This window comes from Haemorhous mexicanus, chromosome 2, assembly GCF_027477595.1.
Source record: "Haemorhous mexicanus isolate bHaeMex1 chromosome 2, bHaeMex1.pri, whole genome shotgun sequence".
NCBI classification, from domain to species: domain Eukaryota; kingdom Metazoa; phylum Chordata; class Aves; order Passeriformes; family Fringillidae; genus Haemorhous; species Haemorhous mexicanus.
This window is the reverse complement of record NC_082342.1, coordinates 83,993,680-84,014,030: the sequence shown is the minus strand read 5'-3', so window position 1 is coordinate 84,014,030 and position 20,351 is coordinate 83,993,680. Positions and strand designations below refer to the sequence as shown.

General features: G+C 35.9%; 1 protein-coding gene across 1 annotated transcript in view; it reads left to right on the top strand.

Annotated features, from left to right (window-relative positions):
* The window catches only part of NALCN (sodium leak channel, non-selective), a 225,785-nt gene that overhangs the window by 136,046 nt on the left and 69,388 nt on the right, over positions 1-20,351 (top strand). The window contains exon 15 of the mRNA XM_059839301.1: positions 2,377-2,451. Within this exon, the coding sequence (XP_059695284.1) occupies positions 2,377-2,451 (75 nt within the window). The remainder of the gene's footprint in view (positions 1-2,376; positions 2,452-20,351) is intronic.

The following is a 20,351-nucleotide window of genomic DNA, read 5'->3' as shown; positions in this document are numbered from 1 at the left end:
AACAGGCATCAGAGAATAACAAGAGTAAAATCAAATGAAGAAATTACTTTCACCAACCAGAAAAGGGGGGACAATTAGAATTGAGAGTGATAATTGCAGGCATTTGGCATAGCAGACTGTAGAGACTTGGAAAGAAATTATTAGGTTTCACATAAGAAGGCAAAGAAAAATTGAAGCCCAAAAAAGACTCACTCTCTTGGAAACAAGGACTGTAATTAGTTGAGATGGTGACAGAGGAAGTTAAACAAATAACAAGTTTGCATGTAAGTTTTCTTTTGTGGTACATTTTCTTTGCTTCTTGTATGAAAAAAGCAAAAGGGAGTTAAAGAAAGTTTTGCCTTGATACATATCAGTGCATGAATCAGGAAGACTGTAAGGGGTGATCTATTTAATGAATACTGGACTTTTTAGCATGGAACTGAACTTCCTTAACTGGTATGCTTTGAGCAGCATGTACTAAGCATCATAGAATGAACAGGATATCTAAAGCGAAACACCATACTGTAAAATCTTAACAGAATTATAGCAAAATTCTTCCTTAGCAACTAGGGATCAAAGTAGTTTTCATAAATGCTTGTTTGTCGTAAGGAATGACAAGGGTCAGAGAGTCCACAAACAGTCAGAAAGTTCCACTTGGCATGGAAATTAGATCCTGTTAGTTAGTCCCTGACCTACTATATAAGCACATGGCAGTGGGTTTTGGATAATGGAGTAAGGTGAAAGGGAAAAGAGACATTAAAGAAGTATACATGAATTAAAGACAGAAAGAGAGACACAAAAAGAGAGCAAAATGGATTACTAGTGCTGCTTCCAGCATTCATCCAGCTGGGTGGATGCTGAGCCTGGTTTCAGCATTGTTCCAGCAGCATCAGTCTAAATCATGAAATGTCCAGGATCCTGGGGGTGATTATCCAGTGAGTGTTGATCCATTTGTGTCAGTATGGTCACTGGGATGTTCAAGGTACTGGAGGGTGCTGCCTGGAATTCTTCTAATCCCAGCTGAAGCCAGCTTCTTGTTAAAAGATTTTTATTTTTTTTTTCTGAGCACTGACATTTTTTAGATATATGGGCCAGAGTCCTTCCTATGTCTTCTGTACTTTTATAGTTTATGGAACAAAAGAAATTCCTGCCTTGGAATAAGATCCACTCAACTTAGATGCAGTTTAATTTCCAAACTCCTTGTGTGGTGTATTAAGCCACTTAAATTTTGTCTTCTGTATGGGGAATAAATTTCCAGTGTGACAGGCAAACTTGCAGTTCATTTACAAGTAGTGGTGGAAGGATATATTTGCTTGGGTTGTCACTCCGTGATCCAAGACCACAGAAAAATTCCAGGCCTGTAACTCCTTTTAAAAAACTAGTTAGGATACTTTCTGGCACCTTTCTGGTATATCAGAAATTGGTGCTTGCCTGTAGAAGCTCAGTGCTTTTGATGATGTTTACATTGAACTTCAGAGACTAAAACCTTGGCAATTGCTGGCAGCTGTTGACTTATGCATGTGTACATATATTTACTGTCTTAGATAGAAGTTGTATGATAATATATGCTGAACAGTGGTATCCTCTCTCACCTGCCATACTCCTAATCCTGTCTGCTTCTCACCTATATCAGTCACATTTTTAGCTCCTTTGGCCTCTGGTCAGCATCTGTATGCAAGGGAAATGTAATGATCTGATACTGATGCACACTTTTATTTCTCCCTGGATTCTGTCTCCCAGAAACATATCTAAACAATATTTAATGTTGAGTAAATTGAGGCACTTGATTTTCCTCTTCTGTGACATGAGTTTCCTGTACATGTGATGCATTCAAATAATGAAGCTGCTTACTTTTCTTCTAAAGTGGAGTTAGCTACTTTTCACAGAGGCACTCTGAGCATAAAGGAAGTCCATAAAGTAAATGACTGCCAGGTGACTAAAATTTCACACCTTAATTGAAAACCACTTCAGCTTTACAAGATGTTTTAGGATTTTGCTTTGCAAAACCTTTTTCTTTTAATATTGCTGTTGTTGTTGTTATTGATGTTGTTATTATTATTGTTGTTGTTTTTTGTTATTATTTCTGATTAATTTAATTTTCTCTTCACGCAAAGTACGTTTTGGTGAGTATATTGTTAAACATATATAATTCATTGGTCATAAACCTTAGACTTTAGCATTTTTAAACTCATAATAATTGTATGGCAAGATAAAAAACAGTTTACTACTTGCAAAAGGGCTAGCAGATATATAGTAGCAGGTGATATTAGTTCAACAGATGTCAAAGGCAAGAATTCCCTTTACATCAGTAAGGCTGTCGTTTTTCCATGTTATTAAATAATACTTCGTAAGAAAAATAAGATAAACTTCAACAAATCACTTACAATTGTTTTGTAGATTCTACTCAGCTTGTTTGTTGCTGTTATTTTGGACAACTTGGAACTTGATGAAGATCTAAAGAAACTTAAACAAGTAAGAACACATTTTTATTGTGCTTGAAAGTAGTTTCAATAAGGCATTTTGCTTTACTGGTATTTTGTGTGGCAAAATCTGGGAAACATCTTCATCACAATGAACAAAACAGTAGATGTGGAAGTGAATAGCAGTATTTTGTTAGATAGCATACTATCACACACACCTTAAGGAAAAATTAAGATACTGTAAAAGAGATGTAGAAATTTGGTGTAGCAGTCAATCAAATTCAATTTAGATACTCTTGTAATAAAAAAAAAAAAATCAAAATCATAGCTAGGCCATCTTTATGCTTATAACATAGTGAAAGATATCCCTGTCCATGCTTTATGAGCACAGCACAGCTCCACTGCAGGGAACGGTAGTGGGAGAGGGTCCACAGTTAGGAAGCATTAGAGCATTCTCTGGTCAATGTGTTAGGGGAGGGCTAAAGATGCTTGGAGGAGTTAACTTGCTTGATTGATTCTCCTCATTTGGGAACCAAGAAGTCATTCTCTCATGCTTGAAACCCCAAATGTCAATCACATAAAACAAATGGAAATACAGAATTCAGGTTGGCCTTTCTGCCCTTGTGCACAAACCACCAGAGAGGAAGGTATCCATAGCTTTTAAATAAATATATAGTTGTGCTTTAATCTGTACAAAGTCATCAACATTTTCCTATTTCATGTATGAAACAGCATAAGCTAACACATGGGAACTTCTTCGGTAATATTTGGCTTATAGCCATCATTTGCTGCTTTTGTTCATCTTTCATGTGCATTAACAATTGCCATAGAATTATGTTCATTCAATTCTTGAAATATAATCACATAGACAATTGATATATTTTACATTAAAGTTCTAAATGACATTATATACTTTTATTTTTTCTTTATAGAATTCAATCCAGAAATGAATGCTGCTTTTGCTGTTGCAGTAGTAAATATCCATATGTATTGCAAACTTGAAATAAGTTAAAAGGACACATATTTTCTGTCAGAATGAAATGCAAATACTGGATTTCAGTTCATGAGTTTACATAAGTGAGAAATCTTACAGATGATTTTGGGATGGCAGGACAGTCTTGAGTATGCAAACTGAGTAGGCTAAATCAAAGGCATTCATTTTTCTCTTTACCAGTCTGAAGAGGTAAAATTATCTGAAATGAAAATGTCTCAGATGTGTGGTAAGCAATGTCAAATCATACTGATAATCTTACAGGAAATTTTTTCATATTGTCTGTGTGAGTTAGGAGCACAAATCAGATTTCCGAAGTGAAGAGCCTGAGTTGTGCAATCCAGTGGCTTTTGTGTGAAACATCTTTGATTCATAAACCACTTTAAAAGTCCACAACTTTGCCTATTAAATGGCAGCAGCATGGCTTTGTGCTTTAGCCGCCTGCTTTGGAAGTGGTGAACAAAAAGCAGTAATGAGAGACTACCACTGGCAATGCTTGCCACATTTCAGTCTGAAATTTTATTAGCCTGGTAGGAATTCTGTCTCTGTGATAGCAATGGAGAACACGTAAATGGGAGACATAAATATATATTTTTTTTAAATCTCTCAACTTCATAGCTTTGAGACTGTAGCAGTATAGCTACATCAGAGTGGTGCTGGGCCAGAACAAAACTGCTGCCCCAGCCACTAGGCCTTCTAGCTACCATGCCACTCCATGACCCAAGAGGACATCTAACAAGAGCACAGCACTTTGCCTTTGGAAATACCAGCTGGGTTGGCTGGCGTAATGGTTATATAAGTTCTACATGCATTATAATGCATATTATAGACCATTCTGATGCATGAAAATGTCCAAGGTGGCTGACATTGGTTCATTTGTACTCATGTTTTTGGAATGTTTTCTTGAGCAGTAGTGTCTCTTCACAGAGTGTTACTCAGTTCTATTGAATGCATTCCCTTCTGGTATGCAAACAAATGAATGTTGTACAAAGGGTTGCATATTTTAAAAATGCCTAAGATGAAAAGAGGCAAGGGGTCAGTTCCTGGAGCTCAGTGATGTGAGATAATTGGAATGAATATACAGCTGCTTAAGTGTCTAGAACAGAAAGGTTTCCTGAGGGGTAAATACGATGGTATCTCAGGTTCAGTGCTGATGGTGACTGTGCTCTACTGTGCTGAAATATTGCTTGTCTTATCTCAGAAGATAAAGCAAGAAAGAGCTTTCTTAATTGAATGATATTGTGAATTTTCAATAAAAAATGGATTTAAGGAATAAGCAGGATTATAAGGTAATTGTTATGTTCTGATCAAGACCATTTCTATAAAAAAATAAATCTGTATTGCTGCACAGAAAAAAATTTGACATCTATAATTAAAAGATGTATGCCATTCTAAGAGAGAAGTCAAATAATTCAAGCTGTTAATGTGAAAGACATTCATTGGCTGAAAATTGTGACATTGTAATGTTCTCCATCCTTGGAGATGTTTGTTTTTCTCTGCTTTTGTGGGCTGTAAAGCTCAAGTCCCAGGCATTTTCAGATGATGAAACACTGAATGATTTTCTAGGAAGGAAGGAGAATATATCTGTGCCAAAAATCACACCGACCTAATAATCCCTTTTAAGTTGTGTTCTTAGTTATGATTTAATTTCTTTTCTGGAACTTGATAAGACAAATTTTATTATGTAACTTTCAGATTATTGGTAAAGGACTAATTAGTTAATATTTGCTATATACTCTAGAATGTAAAATATGTTGAAACTTGTTATTCATGTTGCTTCAGTAAATGTATTTAAATATGAATAAATAAAAGCAAAAATGCATTAAAAGACTAGAAGATTCTATCATAATATAGTTTATTTAAAAGAAAGCAAACCTTTAGAATTAAATATGCCAGTGCAAATTTAGTTAAGGATTTACATCGTGATTCAGTGTTTAATTACTCCATTACATAATATTACTTCCAAAAGTCTTGCCTCCGTGCAAAGAGTGGATAGAACTCATTTTAATAATCCACTAGTCCATTTATTGTACAGTGTGTGATCCTGTGCATTATTTATTGCAGAGTATTCAGGCTTTACTACGAAGAAAAAACAATTAATCTCCTTTCTGTTTTTTTATAGTACCCCTCGTAAGTATGTAGAACAAACATAAAACTTGTGAAAGATTAATTTAGGTGATTTACTTAGCAGCACAGGTACACATAAGAATAGAATCTGCTTTTCTAAGACACCATTCAGCTGGTTTAAGAACAGAATCATTCTCTGTATCCTTACAGCTCTAATTGTTTGCAATGCATCTCCCAGCCTTTGCCACATCTCATCCTCTTGTCTATGTCTGCCATCATAGCTCAAGTGAAAAGTGTTTGTGCTATAGCTCATAGTCACCATCTAGCTGTGCAGTAAACTTGATGCTCTGCAGTGATCCAGGCTGACCCTAACATATAACTGAGATTCCAGGAATGGTTGATCCTGCTCATCTTGCCATGCAGCCCTTTCTTCTGGCATTCAGTACATCAGTTATACAGAAGATATTAAATTTAGGTACAAGAAATCTATCAACTACAATCCTGACTTCCTTCTCATCTGTGCCTGTCTTCTGCACACTGTCCTCAAACTATTGTCCTAAAGTTAAAAAAGAAACTGTGAGGATTTCTTTGATTTCTTCTGCCTTTTGTGATAAAGCACTGACTTTCTTTTTAGGAAATTCATCACCCTTAACAGATTTTGAAGCATGACTTTCTCTTGAAGCAGCTGTTTTAACTTTTGCCATTATATTTTCCACATATTTACTGATTCCATTGCTACATATTTTTATCAACTTGCCTAGATATTAAGTCAGACTGATTAGGTTCTCACTTCTCATGCTCTACCCTGAATCCCTCTTTTAAAGTTAGTCACATTTGCCACTTTCCTTTCCTCTCACTCCAGAGTTTATTTAGGTTACAAATTATCTACCACTGCTGCATGTCAGCCTTGCTGTCTCTGAGATCCTTTAGAAGTCTTGAGAAAGTGCTGTCAGGTGATAGGGAGTAACAAATTGAGCTTGTGTTAGTTATCTTCAAAAAACTTTTCTCCTGACACTTTTGTAGATCAGTCTTTGGCACAGTTTAGGGCCTTCTTTGACCCTGTCTATGGCCAACACTGTTTAATTTCTTGCTTCGGTTTTATTTTTCAGAACACACTCAATTAATAGTCTGTTGCTCTTTAAGACTTCCTGCTTTCCTTATGCCCTTAAAAGCTTTCTAATTAGAGTTTATTTATTTAGAAACTATTCCCTCAAAGTCTTTCATGATGTGCCATTATTTTTATACCAAAAAATCACTAAAATTTATGTTGGTTTTTTTTTCTCTATTCTTTGCTTAACAGATTGCTTTCTTTTCTGAAACATATCCATTTACCTTTAAGTCTTCTTTACACTCAATTTGGCCTTGCTGGTCTTATTGACCTTCTTGGAGTTTTTTTCTGTAGCTGGTAGATAAAACAGGATATCTCTGCTAATAAAACAGGATATTTGAAGCTACTCCATACACCCCCCCCCACCCTGCTTCCCAGTTTCTGTCATTTGTCCATTCCTTTAAATTTCTTTTCAAAAGCTTTATGATTTAATGTATTTTTTAAATTCAAATTCAGTGTAATAGATGGATTTGACCTTCTACTTGTAAAGTAAGATTTGAATATAAGACCATTTTTATCACTGTTACAGAATAGCCTTTTGATATTTATGCCACGAGATAGATCTTGCCCAGTACTAAAACAGGAGATACTTCTTCACTTAGTTGCTCTCTGGCTACATAAGTCAGCAAGGAGTCACTTATGAGTAAAAAGTTAATATCTTTCTTCTTGCCTTTCCTAAACATACATGAGGGTAAATGAAAACTTCCCGGTGTTATTACTGCTTGTCTTTTGGCTTTGAACACTATTTTGCATTTTGAAATTACTTTATAATCCTCATTTATAATCCACACATGTACAGAATATTTCTTCCAGTTTGAGACACAGTTTCAATGCATGTGGATCCTGTGCTGGTTTTATATGCATTTACCTTATTCACTGCATTGATTGAAGAATTCCTGTAATGTTTGGCACCAGTCTTTCACTGGTGCCAGGTACTCTCCACCTGGATAATACATTGCCTGTTCTGCCTAGTCTGATTCTGTAGGATTCTACTGCCTGTTTCTTCTACCAGGTTCCTGAGATGTGTTTTGTGTCAACACTGTGGAGTTTTAATAACAGAAATTCTAATGCAACTTTGGGGGGTTTTACAGTTTTATTATCAGTATAAAAGCCTGTATATGTATTATTCTTGTCTAGTTTTATGCCTACTCCTTACTATGGCTTTATTTTTTATGTTTTTTTTGTTTCCTATCAGAATTTTTTAAACCTTTAGGTTTCCCATAGCTTCATTCTATATGGAGAAACTCATGTTTGCCTTGTTGACTACTCCATTCTGGGATTATTCTCCTTTAACAGCTTTTGCAGCCAGTGAAGTTCCTTAAAAATTTAATGAAAGTTTGAACACCTGGGTAGAATTCACCTCACTTCACCAATATATTATAACTTTGTATGTGCAGTTTGAAATATTCATGTGGATTTCCTTCTCTAGTCACTGAAGAGTAGCGGATACATTTGGAGGGCAGTTTTGAAAGACTTTTTTTTTTTTATGGGGCAGCTAAAGGAAAATTTGAAACCAGCCCCAAGCCACCCTCACTGTATGAACTATCTTTCCTTCATCTGCAGCATAATCTGTGGTTTACAGCAATGAAAACTTTATGGCATTGCTTCTCAAGTGCATATCCCACTTTTCCTGGGAAAGCAGACAGGAAATAAGACTAGTCTGTCTTTGATCTGTTCTTGTATCAGAATCCTTTGGCTGGTCCTTCTCCTAAAAAGGGTACTGGACAGGTGGACCTTTGATCTAACCTAGTAACACTCATTCTTACATCCCTAGTGTTTCATAATCTGAACTGGATTTCAGAAAAAATTTGCAAACACCATAAGGATGAGCCCATTGGTTGCTAAAACCATGTGCATGGCCATTTTACTGTTTTATAATTCCACAAGGGAAAGAGCAAGTATCTCAAGCATCTCTGAGCATGAGCCATGGTCTGACTCCCCTGACCATGTAATCTTACCTCTGTAATCCTATTTCCTGGAATTCCACCATAAAATATATGGGGGTTTTATATCTATATATAATTCTAACAATATAAAGTATAAAATTTTCTTTGTTTACCTTATGCTTGTAATAACAAACCCAGCTTACCTCACTAAGTTTGGATGGTTTCTCTTAGAGTTTGTGTCAGACAAGATTTTTGAGTCCCTATTTTCCAACTGAAAATTAAACCTGAAGTGACATCCCTAGCTTCATACAGAAATTCCCAGTATGATGAGGAATCAAAAAAAGTCAGGTTTAGGTCTTGGGCCCCTTGAGTCAATCAGGAACATACATCCACTTTTAAATTGTTGAAATCTCACATAAGTGTAGTTCTCTGCTTGAAAGAGAAAATCTCTTAAGGAACATCAGATTTCTGTCATACCACACATGTGCTGTCTGTGCTCACTAGTGCACACTCACAACATTAGTACAGATGGCATCCAAAACTAAAAATATTTTCCCCATTCTTTACTACCTGGCAACAGAAATTCTTGGAGGAGTAAACAACAATATGCAGCAGGGACATTTTTCTTTTAATTTCATTTAATTCAGATGCTCACCAGCGAAGGTACTTACCAAATGTACATGTTCCTTTCCCTCCAGCCCTGCTTCACACCATGAAATACATATAATTTCTTTTTCTCTTAAATCCATATCAAAGCAGCAAGTGCTTTCAGAGATACATATATATGTGTGTATATGTACCTATAGATCATTATATATAATATGTGTTTATATACACACACACACACACACGCACACACACACATACACAGACACCTATATATCATGGTATGTATCTATTTCTACATATAGTATACATATTTTTTTTAATAAACTGCCTTTAGAATTATATTTGAAAAGTAACAGATTTTTTCCATCTTAATTTTCTCTCTTAAATCTCACTTTTAAATCTTTGATGTTGAAAACAGAAATTTCCATAAAGAAGCTTGGAGATAATGATAGATTCTTTTCTGCTTTTTTCTGTTGAGATAGATTCTTGTTTTCAAGAATGTTTAATGTCTGAACACTTCAATTTGATGCCAGTGGTTCAGAGTCACATTTTGAAATGCTTAGAAGCTTTATGAAAAAGAGGCAGTTAAGCAAACTTTAGAGGTCTTTGCAGAGCTTTTACAGCAAAAGCATAAAATAAATAAAAGGAATCCATTAGGCAATCTATCTCATAAGAAGGAGCAATTGCAGTAGAATAAAGTAAATTAGGATTTGAGTGCCATCAAAAATGGCAGAGCTATCATGGAGTCTCATTCTGTAATGCTTAGAGATTTTTGGTGGTGGTAGTGGGGATGGTGATGGAGGCAATGTGGAAGTCTATACTGGAATCTACTGCCACCTAATTTTCCAGACTATGGCACCAGAGTATAGACATCTTTGAAAAGAATTTTAAAAACCTAATAAATATTTATGTGTTAATCACTCTTATCTTATCTACTCTATTTTTTCTATTCTTGTTGTCAGGGAAACATAGCAATTAATCCTTTTTTTGTTATCACTACACAGTTACTTTTCCTTCTTCACTACTCAAATTAAAAAATCCCTGATTTATAATAAGAGTTTCAGCAGCCTGCTATCTAAAGAGAGAGTATCTGATGTCTGAACTTTGGTAAAGCTAATTCTGGCACATGTATTCTAAATATGAATTTGACACTACTTCCCTTTTATGCAAGAATACATAAGTGGAATTTTGGTTAATTTTAGTCAAGACAAAGCAAGTCAGTCTCTAAAGAGATAGTGCTGAGTCCTTTTACATTTTTCTCTAAAGTGCATTTGAATAGAAGTTTCAAATCAAATATTTATATAAAGTACAGTAAAATATTTTTATTGTTGCATGACTGATCACCACAGTATCCTCCTGATTTTTGAAAACCCTTATATACTTATTTGCTTATAGAGTTGGAATTTTTATAAACTAAAGCAGTATTTATATGCCAAACAATACAAATTTACATCCCCAGAGCAAACATAAAATTTTCTTACAGTGATTCCTATAGTATTCAGATTTGTTTTCCTCTAAGCCAAAGAGAAACAGCACAATTTGTACTTCTGATCGTAAATTCAGGTGCAATCATTTGTTGATTTTGCAATTATTACTTTGATTCCAGTGTCTATACTTTTCATTGCTAACTCAGAGCAATTGGATTCACGTTTTAATCCATGTAAATCTCCCAAGAGTAACAAACTTTATGCACTTAAATGCAATTATTTATAAAATAGAAATAAGATTATCTTCTGACATACACTGAAAAAAAATGATAATTCTGTATGCTTATGCAATAAGCATCATAACAAAAGTTTTAGTGTTTTTATATTTAATCCAGCTCTCAGGAGTTTAGAAGCAGCTATCTTCAAGTTTTTGAACACTTATATTCAAGGAAAAGAATTCTCATTCATTTAGATAAAGGTTGGAGTTTTCTAAAGTGTCAAGGGACAGAATTCATGTCACTTTTTTAACCATGCAAAAAGTTAGGCATGTCATCTAAGCTAGTCATCTGCATTTGCCTGTAGTCATAGTTACCCTCCAGGGCATGACTCATCCCATCCAAGTAGGGTGCTCTTTTTTTTTCTGTTACAGGGGAAGTCTAGACAGTTAATTAGGCAAAATGCCTGATTTTCAGTGGATAACATTAAACGACATAAATACCCAAGTTTAATGAATTAGGAACCTGTGTTTCATTGGCATTTAATCATATGGGTGCTTTCACATTAATGAAACCAAAAATCATAGTGTGTAACAGCAGGCACCTTAGTGAAGTGCCTAGGCTGGGATCCTAATTTAGGTTAGGGACTTAGATGATAATGACAACAAAGGATAAAAGTCAACATTCAAAGCTGGTCATCTCTCTTCACTCACAGCAGAAAACAAAGCCTGCATTTGTGAATTTAGGTTCATAAAATAGCAGGTCCCTGGCATTAGCACTTCAGTTAGTTTTTTAAGGGAATGTGACACAAATTTGACAGGATCTTTGTAGAGTTTCCTGACCTCCACCTGAGTTGGTTCAGAAGGTAGTACAGGCCCTGTCTCACTTGTGGAGCAAAAGGTATGCTGAGAGGCAAAAGCAGTGTGGTCTGTGTGAAACCAGACATCCATCATTTGATATGGGAATGGGCCAGAAATGTTGCTGTCACACATTTTAGTGTATCCTACTAAGACTTTGTAGTTATATTTGGTCTTAAAAGACAAAGATACAAATAATTGCTTCCCCTGAGAATGAGGCTCTCACTGCTATGCCGATGATGTTCAGGATATCCATTTTATATTCTCTGCAATGATATGTTAACAAGGGTTGCTGCATCAATACCAAGATACTGGAATTCCTTTTTTTGTATTTACTATGTTGTTTCAGTATTATTCTTCCCAATGTGCTTATCACCTTTCTTCACTCACCACCATTATGATTCCTATTTTCTCAGCTACTGCTGTTTTTCTTTCACATCCAGAAACAGTTAGTTCCATCTTTCCTTTACATTAGACCACACATTTCTTAGTGGCAATGATCACTTCTCCATGGTCATTATCAAAGGAGTTTACTCATCCATCCACTGCTGGAAATTCACAAAACAATAATCTATTTATTAGGAGAGCTTCCATAAATCCACAGATACAGCGCTGGTTTCTTTGAATCTCTCATTTTTAAGGGTATCTCTCATTTTTCAAGTTGGATCTTGCTCTGGGAATGTTCACTCCTCTCTTTTTTGGACTAAAACATCCTTCTAATAATCTTTTATAAGTGTTTCTGTGTCCCGGGCACATACCTATTGCTGAAATTCATGATGTGTGACAAAGCTTTCACACAAACTAGGTGTCCAAAATGAAAGTCACACTGACAGAGAGATAAAAATGTTTTAATAATGCTTTCTAGAATGAAATACAGAAGTCATGTCTGCAGCCTAATCTTCCATTAGCTATTTTGTCTCTTGCACACATAGCATCTTTCTCCTTTCAGTGCTTGGGATGGCTGCAGATTTTTAACTCATTTCTAGGTTAGGGGATTTTCTGTTGTTGTTGTTCTGTTGAAATTAGATATCAGGAAGAGAAGGCCAAGGTTTTACTACTGACATCTTGACTATGCATTCATGATGATTGGTGAAGCAGTCATCCTGTATATTTATGCATTTTCATTTTTTGTTTGTTTTTTTCACTATTTCTAGCTTCTAAGCTGTGAAATTTGGCTTCTATACACTCTTGCCATTCCGATATTCGTAATGTCTTCATGTAAAACAGTTCTAACAACTGAAACAGTGAAAAAAAATGCTATTTTTTTTTCTCTAGTGAAAATACATGCTATTTTTATAGCCTCTGCTAGATGCTCCTGCTGCTGCCTTTTTATATTATTGTCTGTAGAACAAATAAAGGGAGCAACCTGAACTAAGTGTACTGCTTATTTTTCTTTAACTGTGAGCTTCTAAGAATAAATATTTCACCCATTAGTTTCTGTCAAGAAGTCTTCATAATTAAGCCCCTGTGAGAGCCTTACAGTGGTGAGGGCTAATAGGTGTCTTCAGCAGAACTTGTCATAGAAGGAAGATGAGTTAAAATCTGACTGTCAGCCAAACTGAAGTCCATGTTCTCCAGTACTATGAGTGAAGCAAAGTTCTACCTAACCTTGGTTCTGGTAGGAGAGGAAAGCTTGTCTGCTATGAAGGATATTTGAATGTATAATTATGGCATCATGGGATGCCAGAAGCAGTACAAAAATAAAAGCTTTTTCCTAATGTGGATTTAAGAGTTGAGAAAATACAATCAAGCTGTTTGCAATGGCTCTAGGAACTGTAACTGTTAATGGTGTCTGTTATTTTTAATCTTTGAATTGTGATATCAACAGATCTACATCAAACTTCTCTAAAATGCCTTCTTGATGTCAGAAAAAAGTTATTTTCTGGTTCAGTTCTGGGAGATCAAGTTTTCAGAGCTCATTTGCTGAAGCTGCAGCTTGTATAAGAGTTCAGGAGTTGTAACAGATTTTCTCCATGAGAGCCACAATGTGATTTACATTTATATTTGGCGCCACTCATATTTTCTGTTTCGAATGTGTTTGCCTTGAAAAACTGACTTGAAAGCCTGTAATGCATTTAAGTATTAGTGAAGATAAGTGGGAAAAAATACTTGTGGAAGCTTGATGAAAGTTGCAATTTGTAAGAGATGGTAAGAATTTCAGCAGATACCTTTTTCTCTTTAAGGTGTGACTGAGAATGCATATTTTTATGCATTTGTGTGGGAATTTCCCTGGCTCTCCCTAAGCTTACAGTAATGCGACAGTTTTGGCTAAACATGAGCAGGGATAGGAGAAAATCATAAGATCATTCACAGTGAGAATAGAGGATCATTAGGGTTGGAAGATCATCTTGTCCAACCCCCTTGCTAGGGTAAAAAAGTAAAGAGTCTTAATATTTATCTTCTAAAACATACAAAAAACCTCTGATTCAGATGTATTTTGGTTATACAGTCAGTGCCTTGGGGTAGTTAAAAAGCTTGCAATGTGCTACATTCCATTCTGCACTAAAAATAACATGAATTCACGGAGGATAAGGTACCCTCTAGGCAGTAGTACAAGCAATTATGTTCAAGGCAAAAAAAAAAAAAAAAAGCACTGATCAAAATGTCAGGACAAACTCTTCCCTCTGCAGTTGTTTCCATGTTCTTTGAAAAGAGCATGAGAAATTTTAGACCCCCTGAGTGTACTTGCAGATGCTTGTTTTTCTATTCTATGCATCTGATTATCATATCCTAAATGTATATTTTGGGTCTGTTTACCATAAAAACATAGTATATATTTTTGCTCTCTAATACAAGCTGCCTGTGATTTTGGAACTATACAGACACACACATATGTGCCAAGCATTTCAGGATCATTGAAGTTTTTTCTCCATTTTAGGTCCTTCAAACTCCTTTGGTACACGTGCATATGTCAATGCAGGTGTGCACACACGCACCCACATGCAACAAACTTGTCAAATATACAGAGTTTTTCAAAGTTATCGATTTTTACTGTTTGCAGAACAACAAGAGATCCCTTTTAAAATCATGTCAATTTTATGAAAGTGCTGAATATATTCCCAAGTCTTTAAAATGTCCATGCATGCCTTATATTTTTCTTTTAAACAAAATCTTTAAACCCTTAACATCTCCAATAGTGCCTCTAATGAGCTTCCTTCTGTTACCACTTTTTTCCTCACCTTGAGCATGTCTTAATTCTACAATATTATTTCATCCATTTTCAGTAATGAAATTATATAATACAAATCTTGTCCGTATTGGCAGTGGATTGTCCTACTAAAGACTTATTTTGGTAACTCAAGTGTACAGTTTGAATGTAAATCCTTTCAGACCTCTACCCTAAAACTATTTCTCCTTAAGTATGGTGTTGTTTGGTATTCAACAAGATGGTCACTGACATTAGAGGAAAGCCTCACATCCTAGCAACCCATAGCTTCATACCTCTCTAATAGCTCCAATGATATCACTAAATCACAGACTCTTCTGAGCTGGAAGGGATTCACAAGGATCATTCAAGTCCAACAGAGAGTAGCCCACAGTGGGATTGACCCTGCAGCCTTAGCATTATTGGCCCTGTGCTCTCTCACTATCAGTGTCACCTGAAAGTGGAACCAAGGCGTTCACAATTGCTTGGCAGTTCCTTGTGACCAGTGATTGGTAGAATTTCACCATATACCTTTCTGTTTTAAAAAAAAAAAAAAAGTGCCAAATACCAGTACAAAAATTTATTAATAAGCTTACTGAGGAAGAATCTCTAGGCTTGGAATAAACCAACAGGTCTGTGTGGACAAAAACAAAGGTCTTCCTGGATCAATGTGTAGTTCCTGACAGTGGCCAGAAAAATGTGTTTAGGAACCAACACAAGAAAAGGGAAATCACAAAGTGATTTTCTTTCTCTGATGATATTTCATACTTGAGTGATAGTCACTTTCCAGGGACACATGAACTTCCAGTGTCCAACATGGTATATCTTTGTCTAGTAGTTCTAGTAGTTCTTAAAGGATTTTTTTCTTGATTCTGTTAAATCTATTTTTAAATCTCTATATATTCTAGCATTTACTGCCTTCAGTAGCAAAGGTAAATTTAACAATGCACCTCTTCCAACTAATGAACCTTCCACTTGATTTTTTCATTTGATGCCCTCTAGCCTGTGATGTTCAGTCATTCCACTGAAATGCTTCTTCAGTGCTCTGTCTTTCCTACAGTGCCTGTTATTACTTCCTGTGTTTTATGTCTTTGTGGACCTGTACATTTAACTTCAGAATCAGACCAAAGTTTCTTTTCACTGGGTAACTATATTTTAAGTGATCTCCATTTGCAAGAATATTTGGCAGTTAAACTAGCACATCTTACAAACCCCTTCTTTTATTGTTGTTTTTTCAAAGTAAATAAGTCAGCATGTGTAATTACTAGGATAGAATTTCTCTAACAGCTTTTCTGGAAAGTTTTCTTGTTTAATTTCTAACAAAAATTCAAAATACCTAGTCCATAATAGAAAAAGTACTAGGAAGTCCTGTCTCCCTTCATGCAGCTAGCTTGATGGTGCCTTACTGGTCCCGTTTTTCATGGATTTAATTTTTTGCTTTCCCTATGCCTTCACTTGCTCTCCTCAGATCTCTTTTCTGGTGAGGCAGCTTAGTATTTGAAAGCAGGGTGTTTATAGGGGAAGCCCAGGCCATCCAGATACAGTCATTCATTCAGAAGCCAGTTCTGATTTTACCTTGTTTAATACCAATGAGTCTCGCCATCCTGGTATTGCAAATATCATTTTGACAGGCCTATTAACAACTCCTTTATTCAGTGAGGAGCAAAACTGTACTCACACTTTATGACCAAGTTTTACTTTTCAGTGTGAAGGAGTTTTTCTTCCCCTCTGCTCCCTTCTCCCCCGATTCTTATTAAGTAGAACCAGAGCACATAGTTCACCACCGCTTCTAGTTGATACCACAATGACAAGTCAAACAGTGGTAATTGGCTTTTCCAGTACATGGCTTCAAAAGCAATGTCGAGTGGTACCTCAGAAGTGACATTTTGTCTGTCAGTAGAGGAGGAGTTGGAAAAGAGAGGATTTGGGATGCTGAACACGTTTGGTCAGAATACGTTGCCGGAGCCCTGTGCCTTTCACCCAGCACCTCCAGGCATTCAGAAGATCCAGGAAGACACCACTGACAATTTCAGCAGTTTCATCACTTCCAAATTTTGTGTGCTGAGGCTTCAGCATTAAAGTGGGAGTTTCAGCATAGCGATTTTTCATGAACATATTGTGTGAACAAGGTGTTAAAATTGGTATATCTAATTTAAACACATTTGGCATAAAATTTTATATATGTGAATTTGTGTGTGAAAATCAAGGAGCTTTTTTAAGCCTAGTTAGAGTTACTTGTCTCCAGAGTATTTTTATTCTGTGAGCAGTGCTTGAGGTAATTCTAAATGGTAAATAACTATAAAATAGAATAAAAATGAAAAATTACCTTTTCATTATATCTGATTCCATGTGAATGGATTTTTAACAAGTTGCAGGGAAGATAAGTGTCAAGCACATTTCATTAACCAATGAAAAGTACAATAATGGTTCCACACTGAATTTTATGCACTACATAAAATGTTTAAAATCCTTCTTTTCATCATAAAGGGAAGACTTTTCACAAAATATGCCCCATTCCTGGGACATGTGCAGAACATTTAAATAGGCATTATTTCAAAAGTAGTTAGCTTTACAGATACTGTGTCCATTTCTAGAAGACAAAGCAACCTTTCAAGACTGGAAAATAAGGTAATCTAGAAAACTACTTATGCTAGACTATTTCTTCTTTAATAACTAAGAAAGTTTTGAAAGTCCCTTCATGGCTGTAACTTCAAGACACCAGTGTTGTTTGAATTTTTTTTCTATCTCTTAAACTCATCTCTCACCTTTTTTAAAAACAGCGTCAATGAATAACAAATTCTGGGTGATATGTTTTAATCGTAATGGTGAAATAAATACCTAAGTATTTAGAAGTTCCCAGTTCCTGGTATATGCAATCTGCCCAAAAAAACACAAAATATTCAAGAGGGTTTCTCCTGGAGGAAGTTTTTATGGTATAAAATGGTATAAAATAGAGACCTTTCAATATTCTAGCCAAGAATCATATTCAAAGCACACGATTTTTCAAGGAAGAGGGAGTTGTGTTTGCTGTGAAGGTGGGAATAGCAGTAACAAAAATGTAAATGTAAGCTTCTGCTGCTTCATATATATCACCAGGGGATAAAATGCTTACCTAGCTTTTATTTCACCAGGAACTCATTTAATATTTTTTGTTTTGTATAGTTGATAGCAAAGGAAAAGGTAAGTACTTGTCAGGGCACATAGGTGATTCTAGATGCTCCATCCTCTGAATTAAGGGACGGTCCTGCAGGAGTTTGGAATGAAGGGTTTATGTAGCATTGCTGGTTATTTCTATAGCAGTTGGATTCATGGAAATCCATGCTGAGTTTGCCTTTGTGCCTTTCTGTGCCACAGAGGTCTGCATTGCCTTTTCCAAACTGTGTTTTAGAACGAATAAGAGCCTGTGAGTCTATGCACCTGTGTACACATTGTACTTCTGCATTCTTGAAAGAAAAATAGAGGCCCAGCCTCTGCGTGAGATTTAATTCCTGCTTCATTAAAAAGAGCTAGCAGCTTAGAAGAACTGATTAATTATATTTTTACTGCATTTTGTTGGAACCTGAGTCTAAGACAGGCACTTCTTTTCCACTTAGAATTCAGAGGACTTCTCCTTCTATGGTTCCTCAAGAATGGGCCAGGCACTCTTTTAAAACTGTGACAGATGAGGAAGCCTGCAGGGTTTTCCTGCATAATATCCAGTGAGTGGGAGCACTATTTTGGAATGAAGGGAGAATTCCTACACATATCTTTCTCTTTAAAGAAACAGTACATAACAACAAGGACACAAAGAAAAAAAATCTCCATCTCTTGTGAAAGGGAAAAACACCACTCAGAAATCTAGCCCTGGCTAGAATTTCATCAGCAGACTTGTGTGGGAGAAAGGGCAGCCAGTAACATCAAATTATTTCTGTTTTCATCTAACCAAGCCATGAAGATTTCTGAAGTAGTTTTGATCAGCCTTTGTGACCTCCCAATTACCATTGTATAGGTTTGTCTCTGTGTGTCCTTTAGTAAAATAAATCTTCTTTCGGAATTTCTGTACTGGAAAAATACTGTTTAACTGTAATGAATCTAAAACTCAGGCCACTTATGTCAAATTAAATGTTCTGGCTCTACTTCAAAATGAGCAAACCAACCATCCACAAAAAGGCAAGGGGCAGCTAATTTGTGCGAAGACAAAGTCTCCCCTGTTTCAAGAAATGTCCTGGATTTTGGCCTCAGCTACCTCTGTGAATTTTTTTCTCAACTTCAGTTACATTTTCTAAGTAAAGGTATTTGATTGTAAAAATTACTCCACTATGTGGATGGCAAATACTCAGATCTAAGTTGTATTCATTGTCTTCTCAGAAAATCTAATAGAGCCCAGTAATGATTTGGAAAAAAGTAGAAGTTCAAGAGAGAATGTGTGCCTATGCACAACAGTAAAACTGAAGAGCATAATTTTCTGTTGTCCTGCAGTTCGTAGCTATCAGCAAATCATAGAATCATATAAAAGTCTGTGCTGGAAGGGACTTCTGAAGAGCACTTGGTCGAACCTGTATTGAGAGCAGGCCATTATATGAGGTTACCCTGAGTCCTATCAGGTCAGCTCCTGGACATCTCCAGTGATAAAATTTCCTTGGCTTGTCTAGGCAACTTATTCCAGTGGTTGTATTCATAATGAGGAATTGCTTTGTTCTATCTAGAGAGACTCTTTATCATTAAGCAAATGGCTCATTCTTTGCTTTCTGTCTTGTGACTAGGTCTCTTTGTGAAGAGTGTTCCTTTATACTCACTAGAACTATGTTACAGAAGAAATTTCTGTGGCTCCTCCACAGGCCCTCTCCAATGTGGCAATCCCAAACAAATTAAATTACATGGAGATCAGATCAAGTGTACAGCCACGTGCCTATTTAGCTGAATACATTTAAGGAAATAAATGCACGCTATAATGGTGTTTATAATAAAAGCACTTGGAAAAAAAGTTTTAAAAAGTACTGTGCACTTTGACTGATGTTTGCTAACTCCTGTGAATAAAAGCAAGAATAATGAACTCATAATGTGAATAATATCACATTTGGTAGTTATGTAAGTAGGTTTTTAGAAATATTTATCTGGTGTCTTGTCTTAATTGTGCTCCTTCATTCTTGTCCTAACTACAGTAGGTCATCTTTCTGGTCTTTGTAGAGATCATTTGTGTGTTAGAAGATATTGTAATATTGGCCTGTGCCAGCAAAGTATCCATTTACAAGGGTGTCCAAACAGACTATAGCACTCCTTAAAAGAAGGAAACACAGGTTTGCATTGCCACAGCCAACAGAAACAAAATGCCATCTGCTGCACAAACACCTACATCACAGTCTGTGACAAATATTTTTCAGCATCTACACAAAACTGCTTCCACCTCAAGCAGCACTCACAAATTCATATGGATCACGTAGGTTGGATTTAAAAATTGGAATTATGTTCACGTGCCAAAGGTATGTATCAAGGTTTAACCCCAGCTACACAGTTCCTCCCTCACTCTAAGAATCAGAAGAGTAAAAGTGAGAAAACTTATGGGTTGAGATACAGACAGTTTAATAGGTAAAGAAAAACTCTTGCATGCAAGCAAAGTGAAATAAGGATTGATTCACTATTTCCCATGGGCAGGCAGGTGTACAGCCAT